The sequence below is a fragment of the Taeniopygia guttata genome, chromosome 10 (assembly GCF_048771995.1).
Source record: "Taeniopygia guttata chromosome 10, bTaeGut7.mat, whole genome shotgun sequence".
Taxonomy (NCBI): domain Eukaryota; kingdom Metazoa; phylum Chordata; class Aves; order Passeriformes; family Estrildidae; genus Taeniopygia; species Taeniopygia guttata.
In genome coordinates, this window is record NC_133035.1 from 11,712,964 (window position 1) to 11,738,529 (window position 25,566).

Below are 25,566 nucleotides of genomic sequence, written 5' to 3' on the forward strand. Positions count from 1 at the left end.
AAGGGGAAACAGAAACAATTGGAAGTGGGGAACGAGATACAGCTCACAGACAGCAGCCTCCTTTGTGCTGCTCACCAGCTCAAAGCTGGAAGACACAAGCTGGGAGGGATGCCCCAGAATGGGATCAGAAGCATGGTAAGTGACTGACAGTGCCTCCTTTATCATTTAACACTGCTGCTTACTGAGGGGGTTGATCCATAGGAGTAACAGCGCCTGTGATCACAAAAGCTGGAGCATCCCATTCCCTGCACTACCTGCAATGGGCATCATGACTGGCTAGGGAGGAGAGACTGTAGTCCAAGTATGTTTGTAGAAGCATGAGATGGTAGTGACAGCTATTGTGGCTGAGTGACTCTGTTTCATATTTTAATAAGAGAAATGTTTTTAGAAATAAGGAGATTGTTCTATAAAGCAGAAGTAATTCTAATTCATTAATTCTAAATTTGTGGTTCTGGTATCTCAACTGATTTTTGTAATGTGCAACCATTTTCTTGCTATCTTAAATCCACTTTACTGCTTTTTAGCCAATGTCTTTGCCAGAGGTAAAGACATTGAAAAATGTCTTTAAACTCCAAGATTTTTGAACTTTGAGGGTGTCATCAGATATGTCGGGTGAAATAATGTCTAGTCTTTGCACATGTGTATGTTTGCATTCTGCATCTTCAAGGGTGAGTTTGTCCTTGCAAAAGCATCCCCATAAAGACTTGCACTTGGTGTGCAGGTTGATGATAATTTAAGGAGCCTGCACTGAACACAGCAGTTCCATTGGAAGGAACTTCAAAATGACTGATGAGCAGAATCTTGTGTTCAGCTTAAATTTTGTTCCTGAGGGAGCCGAGTAGGAACTCTTGTTGACTTCTGACCCTTTCATGAATTTGTGAGATTCCCTGACCCAGAATTGTCCTATAGGTGTTCATAGTAATCCAACAATTTTTGCTATGCAGTAGAAATGACTCAAACTTGAAGAAGTTTGAAAGACAATATCTTGTTTGTGTTTTTAAGACTTCTGTGGTATCACTGGTACTGTGTCTAGACATTTTCCTTATGTGATGCTCCTGGGAAATGTGGGAAATAGTCAGGGTGTTTTATCAATGAGCAGCTTCAGAAGCCCCCATGTTGCTGGGCTAGTTAGGTGATTTTTCCTTTCTATCAGCTCTGGTCTTCTGGCTGCCTTGGCAAAGGCTTTCAAACAGACCAAAAATTACCTGCCGATAAATAGTTTTAAGGGAACCAGACATCTCTTCTGTTTCCAGCTCACTGCAATGTACTAGCTAATGATCTCACTGTCTACTATTTTTCCATTGTGTAGTTCAAAGGAGCTGATCCATTTCTGCTAAGTTTTATGTTCAAATCTCATTTCAATTAGATGAACTCTTTCGTTATAAGAAATAAATGTTGTCTGAGTTTGGAATAACCCAGTGTAATGTAAATTATATTGGGTACTTTTTCTCTAGTATGTATGCATCTAGCAGTGGCTATTAAAACAAATTCCTGTGGATTTCTGTATCCTCGGAACTCCCTGCCCCCATTTCTTGGTACTTAACTCTTTCTGAATGAGGGAAAATTCTGCAGGCTCTAAGTAGGCTGGAAGCTTTTATAGCAAATATTTGAGCAAAGTCCGAATCTCTCTTTCAGAGCTTGTCACTTGCACCTTTTTTTTAATCCTCACACAGACTAGACTTGTAATTCAGTCTCCTCTGGTCCCTCTGCAAAGCAGATGAAAAAATGCAGATGGAAACATTGGGGGTTTTTGGGTATTAGACTTGCAGCGAGTGATTTGCAAGGTGTTATCAAACATCATCTTTCCAGTTCTAGAGCAACAATCACCCCAGTCTCAGGTCACTTGTGTGCTTTCTGCACCAAACCTGGGGCTTCTCACACAGCATGTGAAGAGCCAAACAAGTTGAGGTTTTGAGAGCAGCTGAGTTGTTTTATGCATCTTAGCATAATTAATGCTTCCTTCATCAGTCTTTCCATGAGTGTAAATAAAAGTTGTCGAGACCTGTTAGTCATGGGCAGACATCACCTTTAAAACCCGTAGGAAGCTCTGTAACCAGTCTGAAATCTAAAGATCTGGTTTTTTATTCAGTGCCTAAAGAAATCCCAAACTGAAAATAAGCCAGCTGTGTGCTAGGGGATCTCAAATTTGCCTTCATTTTCCCTGAATGTTTTTTTTGGGGGTTTCTTTGTTTTTGTTTTTGTGTTCTTTTCAATCTGAAGAACTTTGGACATGATATGAGACTCCCAGATGTAAGCTTAATTTACATAATATCATCAATAGGGAATTAATGAGAATAAAGAATATTCCTGAAGAAAAATGTTTTTGTTGTAATCTATAGCATTTCTTTAGCATTTCTTAGTTGTCAATCATTTACTACTCAACCATATTTTAAAGGAATGTTTTCATTTTAAAAATCTATGAACATTGTCTTGTTTAAATATACCTTTAGTTGCAAGAGGCAGATTTTGGTGGCTAAATGTAATTATTATTATTATTTATACTCCATATGCTTCAAAAAACAGTTATTTGGGCCACCTAAAGTCATTACATTGGCCTAAAAATAATGAGATTAAGCAATAAATAACATCTGCACTTCCTGTTATTTCCTGTATCGCCTCTGTGGCTTTGGTAACTTCAGAATGCAGTCAAGTTGTGTTTTCAGGCTTTTGTCTGGACCATAAGGGCTAAAAGTTTACCATTTTATTTATGAGAAACCTGAGATTCTTAGAATATTAATGGATTCTAGCCAAATTTAAGGGCTCTAAGAAAAACAATGGCCATTCAGAGACTCACATATAAAGCTGAGAGAATTTGCTCTCAGCTTGTGCTGGAGTTACCTTGATACCTGGTCACTCGTATCATTTGTTTCATTAGCAGCAGATGTTGTTTACCCTCTTACAGAAGTATAAAATAGATGCACAGAGAGGCTCAAGGATATGTAGAATTTGGCATTTCTTCTGAGTTATTTTCAGCTTAGTACATATCAGTACATATTTTAAGAAGCCACCAAACTGAAACTATCTGATGTAAATAAATGTCTTTCCTCTTCCAGGTATAGAGAATAGACCCATCTTTTTAAAGTTTGCACAGCAGCTTTCCACTCCTATTTTCTTTGTACTTTAAAAATGCAGGAAGAGAAATTCTGGGCTTAATTCAAGCATTTTGATCTTTTAAAACAGCTTCAAGCACTGTATATTTCATCACACAGAAAAGATTGTAGAAGAATGTAAATGTATGTGGTTTGAATGCTGGGTTAAAATAGAAAATATTCTGTTTCACTGAATAGTAGGGTAATTACTACAATAGTGCATCAGATTACTGTAAAAATACTTAATGCTCCCTGCTGCATACATAATGTTTTAGTTAAATTATCTACTATGTTTATATTATAAGCCAAGAAAGTCATATATATAAAACTTTGCTTGTTTGAATAATAGATTTTTCCATTTTCCAAGCAACATAGAATAAGTTTATCAGCAATTGAAGTTCCCAACTAAAGGAAAATTATAGTTTGGGGTGAGAAATCTGATTAATTGTGAAGACATTTTGACAGTTAAGTTCAAGCAAATTTAACATCTATTAAGTGCAGTTATTTATTGAGCATAGTTCTTGAACTGAGAATGAAGGAACAGGAAGGGACTTCGTGGTGGGTTTTTAACAACTCTTTAGTATCCATTTTGTACTTAGAGCATCAAAACTGGGTGTGAGTTTTCTTTCACTGGGGCCCCGGTGGGGAAGAATTGCTAATGCAGTTTGTGCTCTGTACTTCAGTCAAATGAAAAACACACCACATATCAACATTTTCTTCTCTTAATGTGATTAAAGCTCCGCAGGTCCTGCTGCAAGGCAGGAATGCCTTAATGAACTCCAGGTGGCAATTTGTAGACAGACCCCATCACCTGGTATGGCATGCCTTTTGTTCATTTGGCTGGCCAGTTTAGCTTATATAACACCAAGATAAAAAGTTCCCATGACATTATTGCCAATTTAGATGGTCTAAGGGGAATTTAATTTCATGCCCCTCCTTTGTGTGAGATGTTCAGACAATTCTATGTGTTGCAACCTGTTCCAGAGCAGAAGAACCACCTTGGAGCAAGATTTTCCCACAGCAACACAGGGAAGTCAGCAAAGCTAAAGCTTGGTAGCATAGAGTAGATTATGACCTAAAATATAGATTATATATTGGCATGGACTTGATTACTTGTCTGGTAAGGCAAATCTGCTTCCATCAGAGCCCAACTCTAAATGCTTCCTTCTCTCCTGTAGACAGTCAAATGTGCATTTCCTATGTAATGGGAAATGTTGTTAAACAAACAATTGAGGATTGACTGTAAATAAAGCTTTTTATTCTCCTACATCTATAACAAAAATTGTGCTTATTGTTTTGTCATCTTTGGGCATTTTCATGCCTGTATGACAGCCATAGTATTTGTTGTTTAATATTTATTTTCAACCTGACTAGTAAAATTATTTTACCACAATGTGTGTTGTCTATGTTAACAGAATTATCAATACTTTGATAAAAGAGAACTGAATTGGTTGTCCATCATTTTTAAGGTCAGGACTTTTATTCTATAAAAATTCATCAGTTTGTAGATGTAGTCAAAACATTTATATAACAAGGTCTTTCTGAACTGCAAATGAGTCCCAGAGAGGATCTCGAGGTGTACCAGAGAGCCTGCAAGAAATTGAAATTTGTGTTCTGAAAATTGCTACTGGTTTATCCCTGCTGAGGTGTCTGAAGTAGTTGGACTGGTTCAAGTGGGACTGTGGCCTGGTCAGGCTAATACACTGGATTGAATCAAAATTGTTTATAGATGGAGGGAACATCTTTGGTTTATGAAAACATGTCAGTGCTTTTGTACAGGAGAGAAATAGTGGCCTGGGGGTGGAACTATCTGTGTCAGGTATTCCAGCCCACTGGAATCAGAATGGCTGGTGGTCAGCAGTGTCTTTACAAAATCACTGAAGATAAGAAGGAAAGGAACTTAAATTAAAACTGACTCTTCAAGAGCCATTTTTACCTGGAAACAATATAGGTATTTTATGATTTCAGCTCTTTTGTTGTATAGGATTTGGATCATTAGCATTGCTTGTATAGAACAACCTAGATACACAGAATCCCCCATCTTCTATTTTATGTGAATGTGAGTGAGCTTTGGAATTGAGCAAGGCTTTCATACTAAAAAATATGATATATAAAATTGGATAATTGCATAAGTTTAAAATAGAAGTAGTTCACTGAATGTGTATTCACTAAGCTGTCTTGTTCTAAAGGAAACTTATGTTACGTTTCATTTTGCTCATAGAAACTTGAGCATTAATAATCTTCCATGCTTTAGTAATAAGATCCAGGTAGCAAGAGCTGCAGATCAGAAGGTGCCAAGAATGGTAACTAGTCAGGAAAGCTCTAGGCTGGGTCAGATTTGCTGCCTTCAGCAAAATCATTGCATCTCTTGGCCACTGAGAATGGCTGACTAAACATAGAACGTTTCTCCTGACTATCGCTTTGCAAGTTTTCTGCATTTTTATAACAATTTTTGCAGATCTTTAGCTTTTTATTAAAGGCAAGGTAAGTGAGAAGGAATCACTTTCACCTCAGTTTTGGCAATAGAGGTAGTAGCTGGTTTAGGATCATTACAGAACCAGTAGATGCAGCCTCTGCTATTAGTTTGACAGAAAAAACTGGGGTTTAATTGGTTTTCAGAGTGGAAAATATCAAATCAAGACTTTTAAATACCACAGAAGTAAAGTTAAGATATAATTCACAAATATCTTCTGAGTATTAAATATGTAAACTGTCTCTGCATTCCTTTTTGCATGAGATGCTTTAAGCCTGCTATCTAATCCAGTGCTTTTTTACTGATTATTATTCAAGAGCAAGCTTTACAGAAATCTCTTCCATCTTTCACGGGTGTTTTCCTTCCAAATGCAGGCACACAGGAAGCCATTGCCATGTGTCTGCACGTGGACACAAAGCAAGGTGTCAGTGAAACCCTGTGTGACAATTCCAAGAGGCCACCCCCGATGACTCGGACCTGCAACACGAAGCTCTGCCCCCCGAGGTACCCTGTAATAATGGAATTATGTGGTGGCAAAGGAAGGGTTAATGGGACTTAAATAAACATTGGCTTTCTCAGAAAGGGTTCAGATTGCAGGACTGTGGTCATGCTTTTGAGATGGAATTTCACTACTTCCGTTTTCAACCAGGTTTTGGGATTGGGGTGTTTTTTTGGTCTTGTTCACTCCTTTTCCACTCTTCATATCTCACTGATGAAATAGGGGACATTTTCTGAAATAAATCTCTTCCATGTTGAATATCTGCCAGAACTGGAAAAAGAGCCTTAACTCTCCTAGTAGTAGAAGGACAATTTTGAATATATTTCACAAAAGAAAAGCTGAGGATATTAACTTTTTACTGAATTTAAAAAATTATGAAGTTATGATTTAAAGGCACATTAATTTAATGCTTTAGGAGCCCCATGTCATTTTTATGTTTCTTTGGAGATTCTGGGGAAAGAACAAATCCAGTCTAAATCCAAGAAAACCTCTAGGCCATTTGATCACTTGAAAGGGCCGTATGTGAAATTTTGATATGTGCTGACTTATTTACCCATTTCTGATCTCTGACATCCCAAATCCTTTGCAAATTGTTTCTATGTGTTTGCAGAGACCTGCTCTTGCTAAATGTAGGGAAGAAGTTAAGAGGAACAGGATGTTTTATAGAGAACATATATGCATTTAAAGGAAGTTTTGTAAATATAAGAAAGGTCTATTTACATATTTACATTTATCAATGTAAACATCAGCAGGTTGCCAACAGGCTGTTTTTAAGAGAAGCACTCCAAAGGTAAATAGTGGAGTAAAATTTGTCTGAAAATGACCGTTTATTACTTCATTGTTAATAATTCTGCATTTGCTTGTTACCTGCAAGTTTATAAATCCAATTTCTACTTTTGTGCGCCAGCCAAACCAGAGGGGTGTTTTAGCCCTTGATCAATAACTGTGCCTGCAGCTGTGCTTTTCTGCGGGGCTCTGTTTGGACGAGACTGTCCCTTCCCCAGAGCGAGGTGTGTTGCTAAAGGTGAGCTTCTGGCTGTGTTTTGGGCAGGTGGCAGAGCGGTCCCTGGAGCCGCTGCTCGGCGAGCTGCGGGGTGGGCATCCAGAGCCGCGCCGTGTCCTGCCAGCAGCCTGGGCACGCCGCCCCCACTGCCCAGTGCACAGAGCCAAAGCCTCACTCCCTGCAGGCCTGCAACCAGATCGACTGTCCCCCTGCCTGGCACGCTGAGGAATGGCAGCAGGTATGGCTGGGTCACAGAAAGAGACTAAATGGGCGCCTCTGGCCACCAAGGCAGCTCCCGAGCTTCTGTGTGCGTTTCAATTTCCATCATTAGAGCAAACTAACCCAAAAGCACTGCTTCAGACTCCTGTGCCCATACCCATGGATGAGCTGGAACTCCTTGTGAGGATTTCAGAAGGCTGGATACCTGTTTTTCCATACATCATCTCTCTCCCTGTGCTCTCTAAACACAATAACCTTATTTGCTTTTTTTTCTTTTTTTTTTAATGTATTAACTGGTGAGTGGCACAGATTTATGTATAGGATGCATGTTTTTCTCTAAGATTTCTACTACTTCCATGCATTCAGGTGGCATGTTTGACATTTGAACTCCACTTCTCATCACTAATACTAATACTAATTTTAATACATCACTAATTAAATATTTTAACACTGAATTTTCCATGCTGCTTGATTTCTCATTGAAAGTAGATGTCATTTTTCAAAAGCACAGATGTCCATGCAGGTGTAAATGCTGTATTTGATTCTCCTCCTTAGTGTTCACGTACCTGTGGAGGAGGGATTCAGACCCGCAGAGTGTCCTGTAAGCAGCTGCTGACAGATGGAAGTTTCCTGAAACACCCTGATGACACCTGCCAGGAACCCAAATTGCCAACTAGTAAAGCATGTGCAAAAGTTGATTGTCCTCCTCAGCTGGTCTTTGGAGAATGGTCCAAGGTGAGCAAACCTCAATAATGGTGAAACAAAACCCTCCATTGCAACAAAAGCTCTAAAGATTTCTGCCTGGGTAACTGAGCTGTTTGGAGCTGCCAGGGCAGCTGGAGCTGTCACAAGGCCTGTCCTGAACTAAACTGTGCATCCTTGCCTGCCCCCAGACTGGTCACTGCCCCCTTCCTGGGCAGTGCTTCAGTCACTGAAGGACATGTTTAGCTATCAATAATTTCATGGTACAGCTTCCAAAAAGCAAATCCTTGCATTATTCTGGAATACATCCTCCTCCTTTCTGTTTAATGCGAGCTTCCTACCACTCCCCATTCAAAATGATTTAGAAATTTGAATTTAGAAGCTGCAATTACAGTTTCATGCAATACAACCTAAGAGAGAGGGTTGAGAGACTTGCCAGAGACTCTTTAGAACCTGCTGAGTTGTTTCTCTCAGGTACCTGATCTCATTGCTCTGTTTTGCCCATGGCTGGGCATAAACACTGTCATGTTATTTTAATTCATTACTTCCTTGCTGGAAAAACTGCCTGTCTTACATTTTTATTGCCTGGAAAAGTGGAGAGAGTTTAGTAACTAATATAAGAGTCTAATAACTATTGAACGCAAGGATTCCTGTGAAGTGGAGTGTGCGAACTCTTTCAGAACTAAAAAAATTTAAAAAAATTAAAAGAAAACCACCACAAAACAAACTAGTTTAAAATTAGCATGTGTGGTGTGGAGAACCACAAGTTTAGCTTGACTACATCCTTCCTTTCACAGTGCTCAGTGAGCTGTGGTGTTGGAATCCAGAGAAGGAAACTTGCCTGCCAAAACCTAACAGCAAAGGGCCAATATGTCCCATTAAATGGATCGATGTGTAGTGCTCTGTCTCCTTCACTGCTTGTAAGGTCTTGTCAGATGACTGCCTGCAACAGTAAGTATGTGACTTTATCTGGTTCCTTGCTGATGTGGAATGATCTATTTATAAAAGAGAAATCTCTAGGCACATTAATTCACTCATCTCCCTATACTATCACAACATAAGTTGGCACAAACTGAGTGTCATAATTACTGTACCAGTAATAACAGGATTGCTTTTATTTTTATTTCTACCACTCAAAAACAAAGGTTATGGTCTCAGGAAGTAGTTTTTGAATATATATTATGGTGCATACCTCTCCCGCTCACTCTTATGCACAATTTGATCTGATTTTTTCCTTTATCATTTATACTATTCCAACTGGGAAAAAAAAAAAAAAAGAAAAATTAATAAATTTAACATAAATTACAAAGAACATTAGAAAATATAAGAATCCAGTTCTGCTTTGTCTTTTCTCTGTATGTTTGTATTACACTGGACATTTTGCTTAACATGGTGGAATTCAAAACCTGAAACTCCGTGCCAGTGATAATTTTTGGTATAATTTCTATCTTTCCTTGTAAAAATTACAATACTGGCTTCATTAGCTGCACAGGGAATGGTGACAGTACAGACATTCTTTGAAAAACTGATGTTTTATTACTTTCTCAATAAGAATCTTTTCAGAAGGATTGTCTACAGAAATTGTACAATTTGAGCACAATTGGGTTATAATACTGATGAGAGTTGCATTAATTGTTCAACAGCAATGGGAAAATGCCTCTGATACAGAGTGTGTTCAATTACATTTGCTAATTTGGAATAGGCAGATCTGAATGCAGGCTCCTTATGTCTGAACCTGTGCTCACCTTCCTTTATAATGGAGAGTATTGGTTTGCAGATTTGGGGAGCAGGAGGCTGAGAAGACAGGGAAAAATAAGAGCTTTTAGTTTTGAGCTGGGAGAAAAACAAAAAGCCTTTATCAATGGCCTTGCTCTGATCACCAGTCAGACACAGCCATGTTTTGACTCAACTCACAGTGTTGTGAAGAAATAGCTACTTTATACATTTTGAAGCTTTGCTTTAAAAATTATTCACAAAACAACATAAGAAATAGAATAATTACTGATTCATACATAATATGAAACTTCTTTTCCTGGCCTGCATTTCAGATTAACATGCCAAAATCCTGAGGTTCAAAACTCCACTTAAATAAAGCCCTGTGGACTTTCAGGAATGTCCTTGGCATAAGGTTTAATAAAATATTTTGAGTTGCATATCTATCTGAATTTAATTAATTGTGGATAGTTGAATGGCAGTGGAGCTGGTTTGCAAATTGTTCAGACTCATGTTAATGTCAGCTTCCAGCACCGTGCCTAGAGAGCAGCACACGGGGCTGCAGAGGGAACAACATTGGCCAGAATGGGTGCAGATCAAAGTCATAAAGAGAATCTCTGTCCTCTCCCTCCATTTCCAGCTCCCTGTGGAGCAAGGAAGCCTTTGCAGCTCAGATCTGCTGGAGGTTCTCTCACAGCGCAGCAGGAGCACAGGGGAAGGTGTGAGGCTGCTCCACACATGCAGTTCCTGTTTGGGTCTTGCAGAGCTGGGACAGCAGCAGGCTTCAGATTCCCAGGAACATGCAGGAGGCATCTCCTCTGCATCTACATCTCCTCTAGGACATCTACATCTTCCTGTAGGACAAGGAATGATGTGGATGGGTGAGGAGCAGTGTAGTGCGAGTGCTGATGGGGGTTCTTGCCTTGGAGAGCAGTTTCTAAATCTCCCTATCATGGTGATGCTTCTGTGGCTCACATGAGTGCCTTTTTTTACTGTCTCATGACAATGCTGAGTCATTTTAGACTTAATCTTTTACCCTGAGACTAGTAATAGTAGCTGTTTTCTGACTTAGTAGTGCTTATTAAGTAGAAACATTCCTGACTCCAGGCTCTGAGAAATAGGAAATAACACCAGTCTAGCCCTGAGGTCACCAGGATCTGAAACCCAGCTGAAGCTGTTCAGGACCATTACAGGTCACAGATGCAGATGGATTTGTATCAGGTGATAATGAGGTCCAAAGGCTCCAGCACATATTCCTTAAGATTTACCTTTACCCTCCCAAACAGTCCATTACCTCAGCAGCTGCAAGATTGAATGACAGTAAGGACCTAGAGAATGCAAAGTTATGTGGCCTCATACATTCATATGACCTTATATATTTATATGGCCTGCCATCCACAACTCTGAACTTTGTTTCACTCTCAGCCTTGCTCACCAGCCAGCAGTAAAAACACACACACCCTTTAGTGTTGAGCTGCTAATGAGAGTTAGTGGTCTGTCCTTTTTAAAGAAATGAAATGGATGAGACTTGTTAACATATTTATAAGTATGCACTGGGTTTAATTCGAAGTTGGAATAACTAGTGTAAACAGACCACAGCCTGAAGTATTTTAATTTGTGTGTTTAAAGTTACACTTACTGTGTCTGTAAATTGGATTTTGGAAATGGAAGATTTAATACTGGAACGCTTCCCTGAAAATAAATATTTGGGGCGCAATAATTTATTAAAACCAGGATGCTACTTTAATAATTTTAGTAAACTGAGTGCCTAAAACAATTTAATTGTTGTACCATGTGAAATGGTTGAGGGAACCTTGTATCTGGATAACAAATGCCTATTTAAAAGCTGTGTAATTATGAAACCATGATATCCCCACAGGTCTGAATTCATTACCCAAAACATTGAAAATAACCATTTTGTTTTATAAGCATAAGAACGCACTCCAGGGTGTAGTTCCTATAGTGTACACACTTATTGAATGCTCGAAGCATTTCGCTTTTCACCCATTTCTTCACAGCGTATTCGGAGCACATGCATATGCAACTTTTCGTGTATCATTTCTGTGCCATCAGTGTAGTTATCTTTTTATTTCAGTACCTCCCAGGTGGAAAAGCAGTACTGATTTCAGGTTCAGATGAGCTGAGAAGTGCTGTGATCTGTGTGTCCATTTCCTGGCTCATCGGCTCCTTCTGCGGGCTCTGAGTTTTGTCTGTGTCACATACCAAAGCACTGGGTCACCAAACACAACCGGGCTGTTTTCTAGCACCAGCACCATCATTTCCAGACTCTTCCCACGCGGCCCATTCGAGCTGGCTCAGGGGTGCTCCTGCAGCACTTTGTTCTCCCTGCCCGCTGCTCTCAGCTGGACCCGTTCTGCGGATCAAAGTGGGCACGGCACTGCCAGCATAGCAGCATCCCAACCACTGCAGTGCAGGCACAGCAGCGTCCCAACCACTACAGTGCCATCATAGCAGCATCCCAACCACTGCAGTGCCAGCATAGCAGCATCCCAACCACTGCAGTGCCAGCACAGCAGCATCCCAACCACTGCAGTGCCAGCACAGCAGCATCCCAACCACGGCAGTGCCAGCATAGCAGCATCCCAACCACTGCAGTGCCACCACTGCAGTGCCAGCACAGCGGCATCCCAACCACTGCAGTGCCATCATAACAGCATCCCAACCACTGCAGTGCCAGCACAGTGGCATCCAAACGCTTGCAGTCCCCTGTGCCTCTGGTAGTGCCGAACCACTGCATCCCCCTGTGCCTCCCCAGCCTGCTGGGAAACCTGCCCCTGGTGCTGCTCATCCAGGCAGCTCCCTAGAAACTTTCCAGCATTCAGGTGCCTGCAGTTCCAAGCAAGAGGAGCTTCATAATATCCAGTGTCTCTATACCCAGCCTGCAAGAAGCTTTATGTTGTTATTGCTTGCTTTTGTAATTCATCTGATCACTATATTCAACCTCTCAAATTCTGCCTTATTTCTCTTCCCTCCCTACTTTCTTGGCACAACACTGTCATCAACTCATCTTTCAACCCTAATGAATTACCCTGAGCCTGTGATTACAGGGTGGTTTTGCCTGTTTCATGTACTGTGTCTTCACTGACTGTTTCTTTCACCTCCTGCGCTGCTATCAGCTTGGCTTGACTCAAGCAACCAGCACAGCCAGCCAACATTTTAAATAAGAGTCAAGGGGAGCCTTACATTTTGGATAGATTTTGTTTTATTTAGGTCATTCTGCACTCAACAGTGCTCAAATGTGGGGAAAGTGATAATGTGTTCACATTTTTTAATTCAGTTTCTTCATTTCCATCTTTCTGAGGCAGAAGTAGGAAGTGTAACTAGAATATGAACATATATATGGAGTAATATATAGTATCTGTACATATCCTTTCATATATGTATGCACTATCAAGTCCTTCACATAGGTATATGTTGCATGTATCCTTTTATTGTTAGGAGATTTGGGGAAGAAGCAATAGAATTCTTGGCCAAAGCAAGGGAATGTTATGGTTTCATGTTGTTCATATTTTTTGCATTTTTGTGACTCAGATAAAAGCTCTGTGTGTTGCAGTCTGACTTGAACAAAGTCAGGAAAAGCTCTTTCAAGAATTCTGTGAAAAGCAGATTTTGTAAGCATGACTGCCAATGACTAGATGCTTTCCAATATGTTGTTTTCTTGCAGAGATCAAGCCCAAGCTCCCAGGGAAGTTTTCTGCCCATGGACCTCAGATTGTCAGCATTCACCGAGTCTATATTCAGACACGGCCAGAGAAGCGCATTAATTTTACCATAGGAAGCCGAGCCTACTTACTCCCAAAAACATCTGTGGTAATTAAGTGCCCCGTGCGAAGGTTCCAGAAGTCCCTTATCCGCTGGGAGAAAGATGGACAGCACCTACAGAACTCCAAAAGGCTTGGCATCACTAAGTCAGGCTCACTGAAAATCCACTGTCTGGAAGCCGGGGATATCGGTGTGTACCGGTGCATCGCAGGCTCTGTGCACGAAACCTTTGTGCTCAAACTCATCGGGACTGACAACAGGCTCATCGAGCCCCCCCCGCCCCGAAAGCAGCCCAGCGAGACCAGCGACCCCGATCACAACGAGGCCAACAGCCTCGGGGCCAAATGGCACAAGATGAGCAAAATGTGGCAAATGTGGAGCAAGAAGAACGAGCTCTACCTGGGTGACAGGCAAGTCAACGACCAGCCATTCCTGCTGAGCCGTGGCAGCTTTGGAGGTAATTCAGCAGAAGATTTCAGCTCTCGAGAGTTCAGGAACAAGCGCCTGGAGGCTGCAGCTCTCCAGGGCGCCTACAGCATGGACACCGCGCAGTTCGAGGAGCTCATGAGGAACATGAGCCAGCTCATCGAGACTGGAGAAGTCAGCGATGACCTGGCCTCCCAGCTCATCTACCACTTGATTGCTGAATTATCCAGGCATCCACAACCAGCTGCTGAAAAATGGAAGGGGGCCCAGGATGAGAAAGTTTCCTCGAAACTCCAAAGCAAATCTCCAAACGAATCCGAACGTTTCAGCTCTAAAACGGTTGATAAGTTAATGTTTGACCAGAAGGTTCCAGTTATTATCAGGCAAAAGGAAATTCCTCAAGTTTCCTTCAACAAAACAGTAACTGTACGAATCGGAAATACAGTTTTTCTGACCAAGAATACTCATGCTGTCAATCTACTGTGTGAAACAGCTGGTATGAGTGAAGTGAAATATACTTGGACAAAAGATGGCGAGACATTAAAAGCCTCTGCAAAGTAAGTAAATAGTTTCTCTTTTACTTTTGAATGACTTATTATGTCGCTGTAGACGGAAAAAATCCACCCTGCTGTGCAATATTAGAACATACTGTTGTAAAAATGAGATAAGCATGGCCATTGGGCCTTCCATCTTTCTATTTAAGTAATTTATTCTTATTCTTTCAAGTGTCGTCACATTGTTTGGCTTTACTGACATCCAAGTGTTTGGCCATTTCCAGGATACTACATAGGATGATTTACTATTTTTATAAGGTGAAGTGTTTTAGATGTCCTGGCTGCATTTTTTGATCTGCTTTAATCATTTCAGCTGTGTCAGAAAAAGAGCAGATAAACCCTCAAATTAGAGAGGCTATTGGATTCATTCAGATACTAAATACAGTGGGAACACATTAAAAACATCTGCCCTGGTATAGATGAAAAGAAGTCTTAGCTCTTACTCATTTTAAGAAGGGAAATATCAATGGTACCCTCACCATTCTTCAACACACTATTTAGGTATTACTGGAGCTGCATAACTTCAATTGAAAAAGAAAAATGTGAGGATGTTTTTCAATACTTTAAAATATTTCTGTTGAGAACAGTGAAATTCAGAATAATAAAGAACCTGTTTAACCATCACATTTGAGAGCTGACAAATGAGTACTGCAAGATAAGCTGTTACAATCAGATATTTGCTCAAGACTGAGCAAATACTTCTACTTCAGTGCTGATAAATTAGAAGCTCACCTGGTAATATTAACATTAACTTCGTGTGTGAGCCTCTTGGAATTACAGCTAGCTCTTGAGTAATGAAAAAATCTGGTTCTGAAACGATAAAGGTGCTGTTGGATATTTCTCAATATATTTAACTGATTAAATGCACTGCCAAGAAAAATACACTTCTTCAGGGCTATCAATTAAAGCAAAGACACCCAAACTAAGCAATTTAAAAAGTGAAAATGTTTTTGGAACCATGTTGCTCCCAACAGTTATGTTTATTTTGTGAAATGTGCATAATTTTCCATTAATTTGTGGCAAATGATACTTCAATTTTTGTGGGCATGATGGTGTTTTATTTATTCACAAATATGCTTGCTTCCTAATTTTAGCCCAGACTGATATTCTTGCACTTAAGGCATATATTAGCAAAATATATTAGCAAAATAGGATAATTATTTTCCCAGTAAGGTTTCTTATATGTAAATTTACATATATGTGTGTGGACCCAAAGGGATGTTAATAGCATTGCATCTGAAAGAGTGTGAGGAGGTAAATGGTCTTTATATGTCAGGTTTGTAAAGAAGGATGTACTTGAGCCATGCATGTGGTGGCTTATTTTGTTGAGACACAAGTATTTTTAAGTTTTTTTTTTTTTTTTTTGTTAATCTATTGTGTAAATGTACTCAGTGTGGGAAAACACCAACTGCAGGTTTTTGGGATGTGCTGAGTCATGTGTGGCAAGTCACGTAACTTAGTGCTGAGAAAGGTAACAGAGGAGAAAAGTTGTCATTTTCAGCCTCTTCCCCAGGCTGTGATCCTCCTCAAAGGACAGGCAAGGTATTCAAGACACCTGTGAGGTTTTGGTGGAAGACTTTAGCTTCAATGATGATATTTTTAAAAAGCCCCAACAACCCCAGCCCCATACTAATTTGAAAGTAGATCAGGCTATAGATTTGTGAATTCCCCAATCCTGCTGAAAACCAAGCTTGCTCTGGAGGGATCGATTTCTTGCCAAACCTAATAGTTTTAATTGTGGTATTCTGATTTATTCACACTTTTGTGCCCAGGGGATCTTGGTTTGTGGTAGCAAATGCACTGCCCTTCCAAGGGCTGCAAGTGGGACACAGCCTTGTAGGAGGAGATCTGAACAATCCTCCCTGTGTGCATCCCTGAGCACTCCCCTTCTGCCACCAGAGAGGAGGCAGAGCTCTGGCTGCCTCTGCTGCTCTATATCTGCAAACTCCTAAAAATGAGCTTTGCTGCTCTGTCTGTAACTCTTGCAAGGGGATTCAGCTGGGTTTGTCCCAGGGTAGTAACCCTTGTATTTCCTTGGTTATTGTGCAGGGTGATCCTGGAGACCACTGGAAAAGTGCAGATTCGGAATCCTACTCAAAAGGAACTTGGTACCTATGGATGCCTGGTTGTTAATGACTCTGGTTTTGACATGGAAACATCACTGCTATTGCGTGCAGGTAAAACAGTGACATTTCACAAAACCAGGCTTTTACACACACACACACACACACACGTATATATACATGCACATAGACATATATGTATAAATATATGCATATAAACACCCATACCCACTGGAATATGAAATAGTTGCTTTTATTGGCAGCCCATGAAACGCTACCTGATTTAATAGGCAGCAGTAAGATGGTCTAACTGCTCTAAAACCACAGCAGGTGTGAACATAGTCTGCCTATATCTGTCCCACCTGTCTTTTCTGGCTGCTGCTTTGCAGACTGAATTCTATTCCAAACATGATGAATTTAAACACAGGATCTATGTTTAGAAGTTAAATAAAGCTTTTGAAACTTACTATCCCTTTAATTTCAAAGAGGTTCCTGTCATCTTCTCCTCTGTGTTAAATATGACAAATCTGGAAGCCAGCAGTTTCTCGACAGTCGTTGGAAGTACAATCGTGGCAAGAACTGGAGCAAATATTTTGATTGAATGTCCAGTGAAAGGTAAGTAATAACTGCACTGACGTTGCTTTTAATGTTGGAATCAGAAATTTACCTTATATATTAAAATAAATTACCATTGAAGCTTGAAAATCATAGATCATTTGTGTTTTTATTAGCCATGTCACCCACACCAGTCCTATTTATTTTCTGCCTGTCACTTCAATTTACATACACATCTGTACGTTCAGGCTTTCCCTAAAATGGGCTTTCTTTCCAAGAAGTGGTCTAGGGCTCCACTACAGAGCTTGAAGCCCGCCGAAGTGCGGGGCTATCTTGCTGCAATAGCGAGCATAGCCAGCTGACTTGCTCATCAAAGAACTTTCCTTATCCCTGTTGGAGATGCACATCTGTCTAGACTATTGTTAAAACTGAAAATGAAATCTCCAGCCGTGGCCTAATAGAACTTTAAACCTGATGGTGAAATAAACTCACCTTTTAGATCCATCAATCTGCAGCTGCAGTGAGGAAACAAAGGAAAGTGCCGAGCTATGAGAGAATACAGATATTTTCTAGCTCAACATCTGTGGAGGAAGAATAATATTAATCAGAATTAACATGCATTAAGCAGTTCACTGCTTCATTTTATTTTCTAACCCTGTGCTGGAAAGGTACCTATTTTCTTTTTAGTCTTACCATTGCTATCTGTGAAGTTTGAAGTGTAGTGTTTCAGTCACAGCAGCAATATTCTGTCAAACATTTAATAAGCTGAGCTCAGCCTTTTGTGAAGATGATGTGTGAAACTGCAAATAACCACGAACATTGCAAGTGAGTGCAAAGAACGAGCTCAGAGCAGCCACATAAATGCTGCTCACATTTATGTGCTGGGAAATGCATATCAGAGGGTGTTGATACTGAACCAGGGTAGTGATAGAAATATATATATGCAAATAGCTCTGCATACAATAGTGGCGCCAGGCTGACATATATTAGGACATGTGGCTCTGCTATTCACCATTGTACCAAGGCTAATTCTTTGATGAAGTAATATTTTCCAACTATAGTTTGGCAACTCCGTGTATAACTGACCTACATCTCAAATTCAGCAGAGAGTTCATGTCACACTGTTAATATTAATATTGTTAGGATGGGTAAGCAGTTAGCAATTTAAATATAAATTAATATTTTCACATGGGAATGTAGATTTCCAAATGCTTTAGAATTGTATATATTGGTGAGCCAAACTTTAGTTATGCTGAGACACCAGTGTTGACTTAGAAAATGATTTATCTAATTGCTTTATTTCCTGTCACTGCCAAGGAAGTAAGTATTACTCTTTGTGAATAAAATAGAGCTTGCATGTCTTAAAATGTCACTAAGTCTGGAAGGAGAAAAACTTTTGCAATGATGTAAGCAGAGTTTTCCTGTTCTTCTTTCCTTGATGGAAAGTAATAAACCACTGACTTCAGAAGATTGAATTTAATAACACCTTATGCTGATACGTTTGTGTGTCCATTTGCAGTGTAGGAGAATGAGAATTTCATTGTGAATGCTGATAAAAGATGATATGAATGATCAGACCTGCAAAATAATGATAAGAGAGCCCTTCTTGTAGAGTCAGGGAGACCTTGGCTGGATCTGCAGCACCTCTTCCCCGCTGCCCTTCCTCCTGACTGCTCTGCAGAGGATGTGTTTGTCCTGGAGTTTCACTGAGTGAAACATCACTGATGAGCCTTTCTCCATGTTCTCCATGGAGCTGTTCTCCATGTTCTGCCAGGAGTTTATCCAGGATCCCTCTACACAGACATTACTCATGCAGATTTCTCACTGGTGTCACATCTGGGCTTTGGGACTCCTGCTAGCCCCCAGAATAGTTCTCCACAAGAAGAACCATCTAATGAATAAAGTGTCTGTGTGTGTGAAGAATATTAGTGCCATGTCAGTAGTAGAATTATTAATTTTAAATTTCTTGGCTGCAGTGACCTCTGAGGGTTTTTTACTGTAGAATGAACAACCTAAAGAACATTTTTAGAGTTGTTCAATCCATAGTTTCTTCTGCAAAGAAATTTACCTATTGAAGATATAAACTTTAACCTTTTCTGCAGCATTAGCCTTTTGGGTGCAAGTTATTTTTTTCCTTTTTAATTGTTGCTAATTTGGTTCTTTTATCCTTTTAAAAGCCTTTCTCTCATACTCCAAAAATCATATTGAATTGAAAAAAGCTTTTTGAATTCTTGAAGATCAGTGTGTCCTAGTGAACAGAAGAGCATAAAAGAACAGAATAAGAAAAGTTAGCTAGTTAGCTGAACTGTACAAACTGATGGTTTCTCTTTCTTTTCTCTTTTTAGTTCATAACAAGACTATTTTTTCCACTAATTATAATAAATTCACTTTTATAGTTCCCACACGAGCATATGTTAGAAGATATTAATATATTCTGGATAGATTCATATTCCATTCTCACAGCCAAGGCTTTTCAATCAACACACATGGTATAAATATCAATACTGATTACTCCAAATTGCTCTTGGATAACATTTATTGTATTTGCAGAAAAAAAGTCTTGTGATCATTGCTAAAATAAACTAAAACTGTCAGACTCCATTTATTGTAAAAACTTTGAAAGTTCAAAGTTGAAGCAGAATAGAGGGAAGAGTGGAAATATGAATAAAATGTGCGTTGCCTGCCGCTTGCTGGTGAGAGCAGGGAAGTGGCACACGCGGAGCTGAGCTTGTTTACACTTCTCTTTGCAGCTCTGAAATACCTTGGCACACAGGCCTTGAAAAGTAGAATCTGCACCTTCATCCAAATTCTGCATTCCTATGAATACATTTTGGCTCTCTAATAATAACATACTGATAAAAATTTGTGATAAATACACAAAGCCTCTTGTATCTTTTTGCACAGAGTTTTCACAAAGGTGGACCAACTACTTGCTGTCAGTGTTGGAACTTGAAACAGGTCCAGAAAAATCAAGATCTTGATTTTTCCATCTGCTGCTTCATTTACCCACGCTATTCCAAATGTAACTGTGATGCTGTTCTTTGTCTTCTGTGCTTAACCCCTTTAGAAGACAACAGTGAAGAAATACAAAAATTTAATAGGATTTTGGCTCCTCCTTTCTTTTAGTTTTTTTTGTATGTTCTAAAGGATATTGATAATAGATTTCAAAAGCTTAAAGGAATGTGTGCAAATTTATTTTATGAGGAAGGAATGACAGTATTTATAATTAGTATAATAGAAGGAAAATCTTTTGCTGCTATGCTTTTTACAGTAAGTGCATCTTCATTAGCATTTTTGTTGGGATCAGTCTTAAGCAGGAAGGACTGAAAGATGTTCAAAAGCGTAATTGTGCTTTGCTTTGTGTCTGGTAGAGCCTGGGAACCTGAAAACTGAATCCCTTAGGATGTAACTAAACTGAAGGGTGTGCCTGGGGACTTTGCCAGTATTATGGGTGGTATGGCTGAGGGTCCAGGCAAGACTGACTGCATAGTCCAAAGCAGCCCTCATCCAAACACACATTGGGTGTCTTTTGGGACATTGGTGCCTGCCAGGTCTCTATAAGAACACATTCCTGAGGCCTTCCACTACTTTCTGAGGCAGATAGAGCATCGGGGAGGTGAAACAAAATCCATAAATTGAAATTGTTTACAGCACTGATGTTTTTTTTCTCTCACAGTTTTGCTGATTTGAAAATAAATTTCCTTTAAATTCCTAATCCAGGAAGGGTTAAGATGGATTGTGTTAGAGGAAGGTAAAAGTTCAAATACTTCCTATCTCAGTTTGCAAAAAGCTGTTGAGAAGTTGCCTTAACAAAGTTTAACAAGTTCTAATTATGTAAAGGAAGAGATTGCCTCAGTGGTTAGCACTTGCTTAAATGACTGAGAGGAACAAGTGGTTAAATTTACAGTGAAGAGAGAGTAGCATGCCCCAAAGGCTGCTTTGGTATCTTTAATGCTCAATATTTTCATAAAAGTTCTTGGAAGGAATGTGATCACTTAGTTGACTAAAATTATGAAGAATAGAGATCTATAAAGGCTATTGTATCTAAAAATCCCTGCATAGAGTTGCAGCAGAATGTAACATTTAAAAGCTAGATGCCCAAGTAACATTTAAAATCTAGATGGATTTTAAGGACGTTCAAAGTTGATATTTGCAGAATAAATGTACATATAGAACAAATAAGCCTAAAGGCAGACAAGTGCACGTGGCTGTGCCTGAAGGTCTGACAGTCAGAGAAAGGTCTGTGCAGGGATGGTTCTCAGCTCCATGGGACACCAGCACGCTTGCTGGGTGCTACCCAAACCAAAACTAATGGCAGAGGAATGGATGAAATAACAGAAAATATAAATTAGCCATTCTTTAAAGCTGTGGTGAATCCTGTTTGCAACTTGCTGACCTAATCTCAAAAATGATATAGCAGAGCTGGAAGAGGTAGAGAGAAGAGCAGTAGAGGAAACCAGGCATGATCTAAAGGCTACTTCTGGTCCTGGAAGGTATGTTGAGGAAGGGTTATTCAATAAGTGTCATGATTTTTGTACTCTGCCTACACATGCCTAGGTGCCCATTGTTAGACAGCAAGTGCAGAGTTACGTGGACTTCAGGTCTAACTAAGGATAGCAGTTCTTGTATAGTGCTTTGATTTCTGATAAAATTATATTTTTGAAGTCCATGTGTATGTATCTACTTTATGAAGTTGAATGTCTGATGATAAAGTGGGATTCCTGGTGATGCAACACTGTTATTAAGTGAAGTGAAAGTATAATTATATAATTACACCAGTAGGGTAAACCAGTCTCTGCTAACAGTGCTGGGTTGTGGAAGTGCCCTAATGCACACCAGCTGAGTCTTTGTTGGGGGTTCACTGCAGAATTCACTCTAGCAAGTTGCTAAATAGAGTTGCCTTATTTTAAATGCCTGATTTTGAAAAATATTAGCCTTAAACTTCTACAGCTGGAAAAAAGATTAAGTTCTCTTTGACAGCCAGAGAGCTAAACAGAACCCGACAGAGCTGTGGCGAGAGTGGGGTGGGAAGGGGTCTTGCTTTGGGAACCCGTCTAAGGAGGTCACCAGATGTTGGTAAGAATACCTAAATCCTGCCAGATGCTGCTACCACCTAGGAAGAGGGGCTGCTGCATGGCTGGTGGGAAGCAGGAGAGGTAAGGCTTTGGAAGATTGCCAGAGAAGGGGCAGTGTGAGGGCAGGCTGGGGATAACACCGAGTGCAAAATGTCCCACGCTGGGTTATTCTGGTGAAGCTGGCAAGATTCATGCAGGTAATTTCAGTAGCAGCAGGTTTAGGCTTTTTAGGGTTCACTGGAAATTGATTGCCCAAGCATAACTCAGAGGAATATAAAGGCAGTTTGAGAATTCTGCTGGAGAAAATAGGAAGGTGTAGCAGAGGAAGCGATTGCTGTGTGAGTTACACTCGGTGCACTGGAGGTGTTAGTGGGTGTAAGGTAAATAATAATCAGGTGACATTCATTGTGTGGGTAGCTGACCAGGAATTGTTTCCTCTGAAAGTAGACATGCAAATTTAGCCTCTGAAATAAGGTAAAGTTCTAGTGAAGTGCAGCAAAATGGACTTTGTGCCAGCACAGTTCTGCCTTGCTCTTGAATGGGAAACTCAGAATACTTTATGAGATTCTACATAGCTGGGGGGGAAATTTCTGAAGACGTATCCAGTGTTTTAGAGCAGGTAGTTAGTAGGCCAAAGTTTTTATGGTGTGTAATGTTTCACAGGGCTTTCAAGGTTGGAGGAAATTTGTTTTTGAACACTGAATATTTTAAGGGCACCCTATAGTGCAGATTCCTTTTTTTCTCTTTTTTTAAACATGTGTTTTGCAGTCCCATCCGGAGCTAGAGTTTTTTTCCATAACATTTGCTGTCCCAGGGCCACTCATGGTGGAAAATGACTTTTTTCATGGAACATTGAGTATTGTAGAGCTGCTCCAGTGCTAGTGGAAAATAACCTGTGTTTGAGGTCAGAAAAATAGATTAAACTAATTTTAAAGTTTTATAGCCACTTAGGTCTATAGAAGAAATTTTAAAGAGGATTTAGATCCGTTGCAAGAGTAAGATTTGCATTTTCAAGGTTTTTCTAAGACTAAGAGGGCCTGAGTTCATGGAATGCATCTTTGTTCGTGAAGGACAATTACAGCCATCCTGAATTTTAAGTATGTGTTTAATTGTATTCCCTGATAGAGATGGATTTAGTCTCATGCCTAAGTGATTTCCTGACTTGGAGCTGTAGGATATAATTGTTTGATTCTGCTACTCTCTGGATCCAGTGAAAGATCTCCCATTTGAATCCCATTTGGGATCTTTACTGCACTCGGGGATTCTGAGCCTTTGGCAGTTTGGGGGAGTTGAGTCTTTGGGCTCATCCTCAAGCTGCATCTGTGTGGAGATGGGGTAGGAAGGAAACAAAGGTGGCTACAGGCGATCTCTTCCCTCTTCCTCCTTCCTCTTTTGGTACTCTCTGGGGATCAAACCAGGAATTATTTGGCTTGTAAGTGTTCTTGCTACAATTCTGTAATGAAAAAAGGCTCCTGAAGACAGAGTGGAAGTTATTTTTGTTTATTTAAAGTACTGTGTAAATCAATCTTTGAGTAAGCGAGAGTCAAGCATCTGCAGTAAAATTCAACCTTGTGCACAGGACAAAATCCTCCATTAAGTTCTACAAATATATCCCAAAGCTTGAGTATTTTCAGCTCCTTTAAGGGAAAGGGAGAACAAAAAAGGAACAACTTGGTTTTGGCTTACTTTTGCTTAGTTTTGTTTCTACTTGAATGAGAAAACTGCTTAAAACACTTAGGATTTTATTTACATGAGTTCAAAAGGGTAAAACAGAGGTTTTAGGCCTTGACTACTTGCCTACTAGGAAAAAAATTGAACTTTTTCTTGGTTTTGATGGTATGCTTGAACTCTGTCCTGCAGTTCCTGTGTAGGAAAATGGATGCTTTTCACAGTGCAACTGGAAGAGCCTTGTCACAAGAGGAACGAGGGAATTGTGTGCTTTGCCTGCTCTTTCCCAAGAGTTCCTAGCTGAGACTCAGCTCAGTGTGCAGTGCTGCATGCCAGTAGGGAAGGGAAACCTTATCTTAGGAGCAGTAAATATGGAGTCTAATTTCTATAGGAGAAGCACTGAAAATCTGCACAATGGAAGGTTTTGCACCTAAAATGTGCTAATGATGGCTGCATGCTGGGGCTGTGATGGGCTATGAGATGGAGTTTTGTGCAAGGTACTCCTAAGCAAAAAAATAAGTGCACACCTAAAACTAGTTTTTCTAAGTGTCCTCTAACAGCAGGAGTTTCTCCTGATAGGAATTCCAGAAATGAAAATATAAACAAGAACTCTGTCTCTCATGAGACGAACAGCAGAAAAGGATTTTTCACTGGCAAAAGCAACATACAGATAATGTGAGCCTGTCCAGAAGAGCTTGAAATACATGTACAGCTTTGCCCAAGAATGTGAAAGAGCTGGACTATAGGGATGTCTTTTTCTTCAGCTTTATTTCTTTAATCTTTTTCTAGGGTGTCTATTAGGAGATATCAGCCTTTCTTCTGAGTGGTTTCTTTACTGTGTCTCTCTGGATGCCCAACTCTGAAAGCTTATTATCACATTTTGCCCTCCAGTTTTGGGTTCCTCTGAAAGGCAGGCTTAGAGGGCCCTGAATTCTGGCATAGAGCTGTGTCCTGGCTGCTCAGTCCTCCCCTCTTCTCCCCTCTTCTCCCCTCTTCTCCCCTCTTCTCCCCTCTTCTCCCCTCTTCTCCCCTCTTCTCCCCTCTTCTCCCCTCTTCTCCCCTCTTCTCCCCTTTTCTCCCCTCTTCTCCCCTCTTCTCCCCTCTTCTCCCCTCTTCATGCTCTACTCCAGTCTGTAATAGGTCCCTGAATTCTCGAAAGCAATCTTTTTTTTTTTTTTTCCCTTAGCTCAGGACTCAGTCTGAGCATTTGCCTTAATACTGTCAATGGCAACGTAACCAAAAGCCAGTGAAGAAGTCAGAGAAGGAGCTTGATTACAAATACCAGTTGTCCTTAAGCACATAGTCCAATATTTCCCAGTCTCACTCTCAGAGAGTGAATTGGTTTCCATGTAATACTGAAGTGGGAAAAGAAATGGAACCATGAAATGCAAAATCTTAAAGGGTCCTCAAAGTGGTTGTGAAGAGGCCAGCTCAGAGGGGCTCAGCACATAGTTCACATAACAATAATTAACTCCTAGATAAAAACCTTACTCCTTGATAGTTTGGGGTAAAATACAGTGCAGGGGTGTTGTGATTATTCCCAGTGCTGTTTTGAGCTCTAACAGCTCCCCTGAATGGGTGCACCCCGAGGGTGTCCATGTAACATCGGCTGCTGGAAAACAGCAGTGTGCAAAGCACTGGTGCTGCTTTCAGTGTGATCTATTTAATGCTTGTTTTCCATGGATTCCCCCTCACACTCTTTATCTCTTACTGCCAGCACCCCTAGGATGGCTTGGGTGGATTC

At 40.2% G+C, this 25,566-nt stretch overlaps 1 protein-coding gene across 5 annotated transcripts in view; it reads left to right on the forward strand.

Annotated features, from left to right (window-relative positions):
- Window positions 1–25,566, forward strand: part of ADAMTSL3 (ADAMTS like 3) — a 170,750-nt gene that overhangs the window by 130,275 nt on the left and 14,909 nt on the right. For all 5 annotated transcript variants that reach the window (XM_072934075.1, XM_072934074.1, XM_072934076.1 and 2 more), the window contains 7 exons: window positions 5,937–6,066; window positions 7,113–7,302; window positions 7,839–8,018; window positions 8,783–8,936; window positions 13,384–14,464; window positions 16,511–16,638; window positions 17,011–17,139. In XM_072934075.1, the coding sequence (XP_072790176.1) occupies window positions 5,937–6,066; window positions 7,113–7,302; window positions 7,839–8,018; window positions 8,783–8,936; window positions 13,384–14,464; window positions 16,511–16,638; window positions 17,011–17,139 (1,992 nt within the window). The remainder of the gene's footprint in view (window positions 1–5,936; window positions 6,067–7,112; window positions 7,303–7,838; window positions 8,019–8,782; window positions 8,937–13,383; window positions 14,465–16,510; window positions 16,639–17,010; window positions 17,140–25,566) is intronic.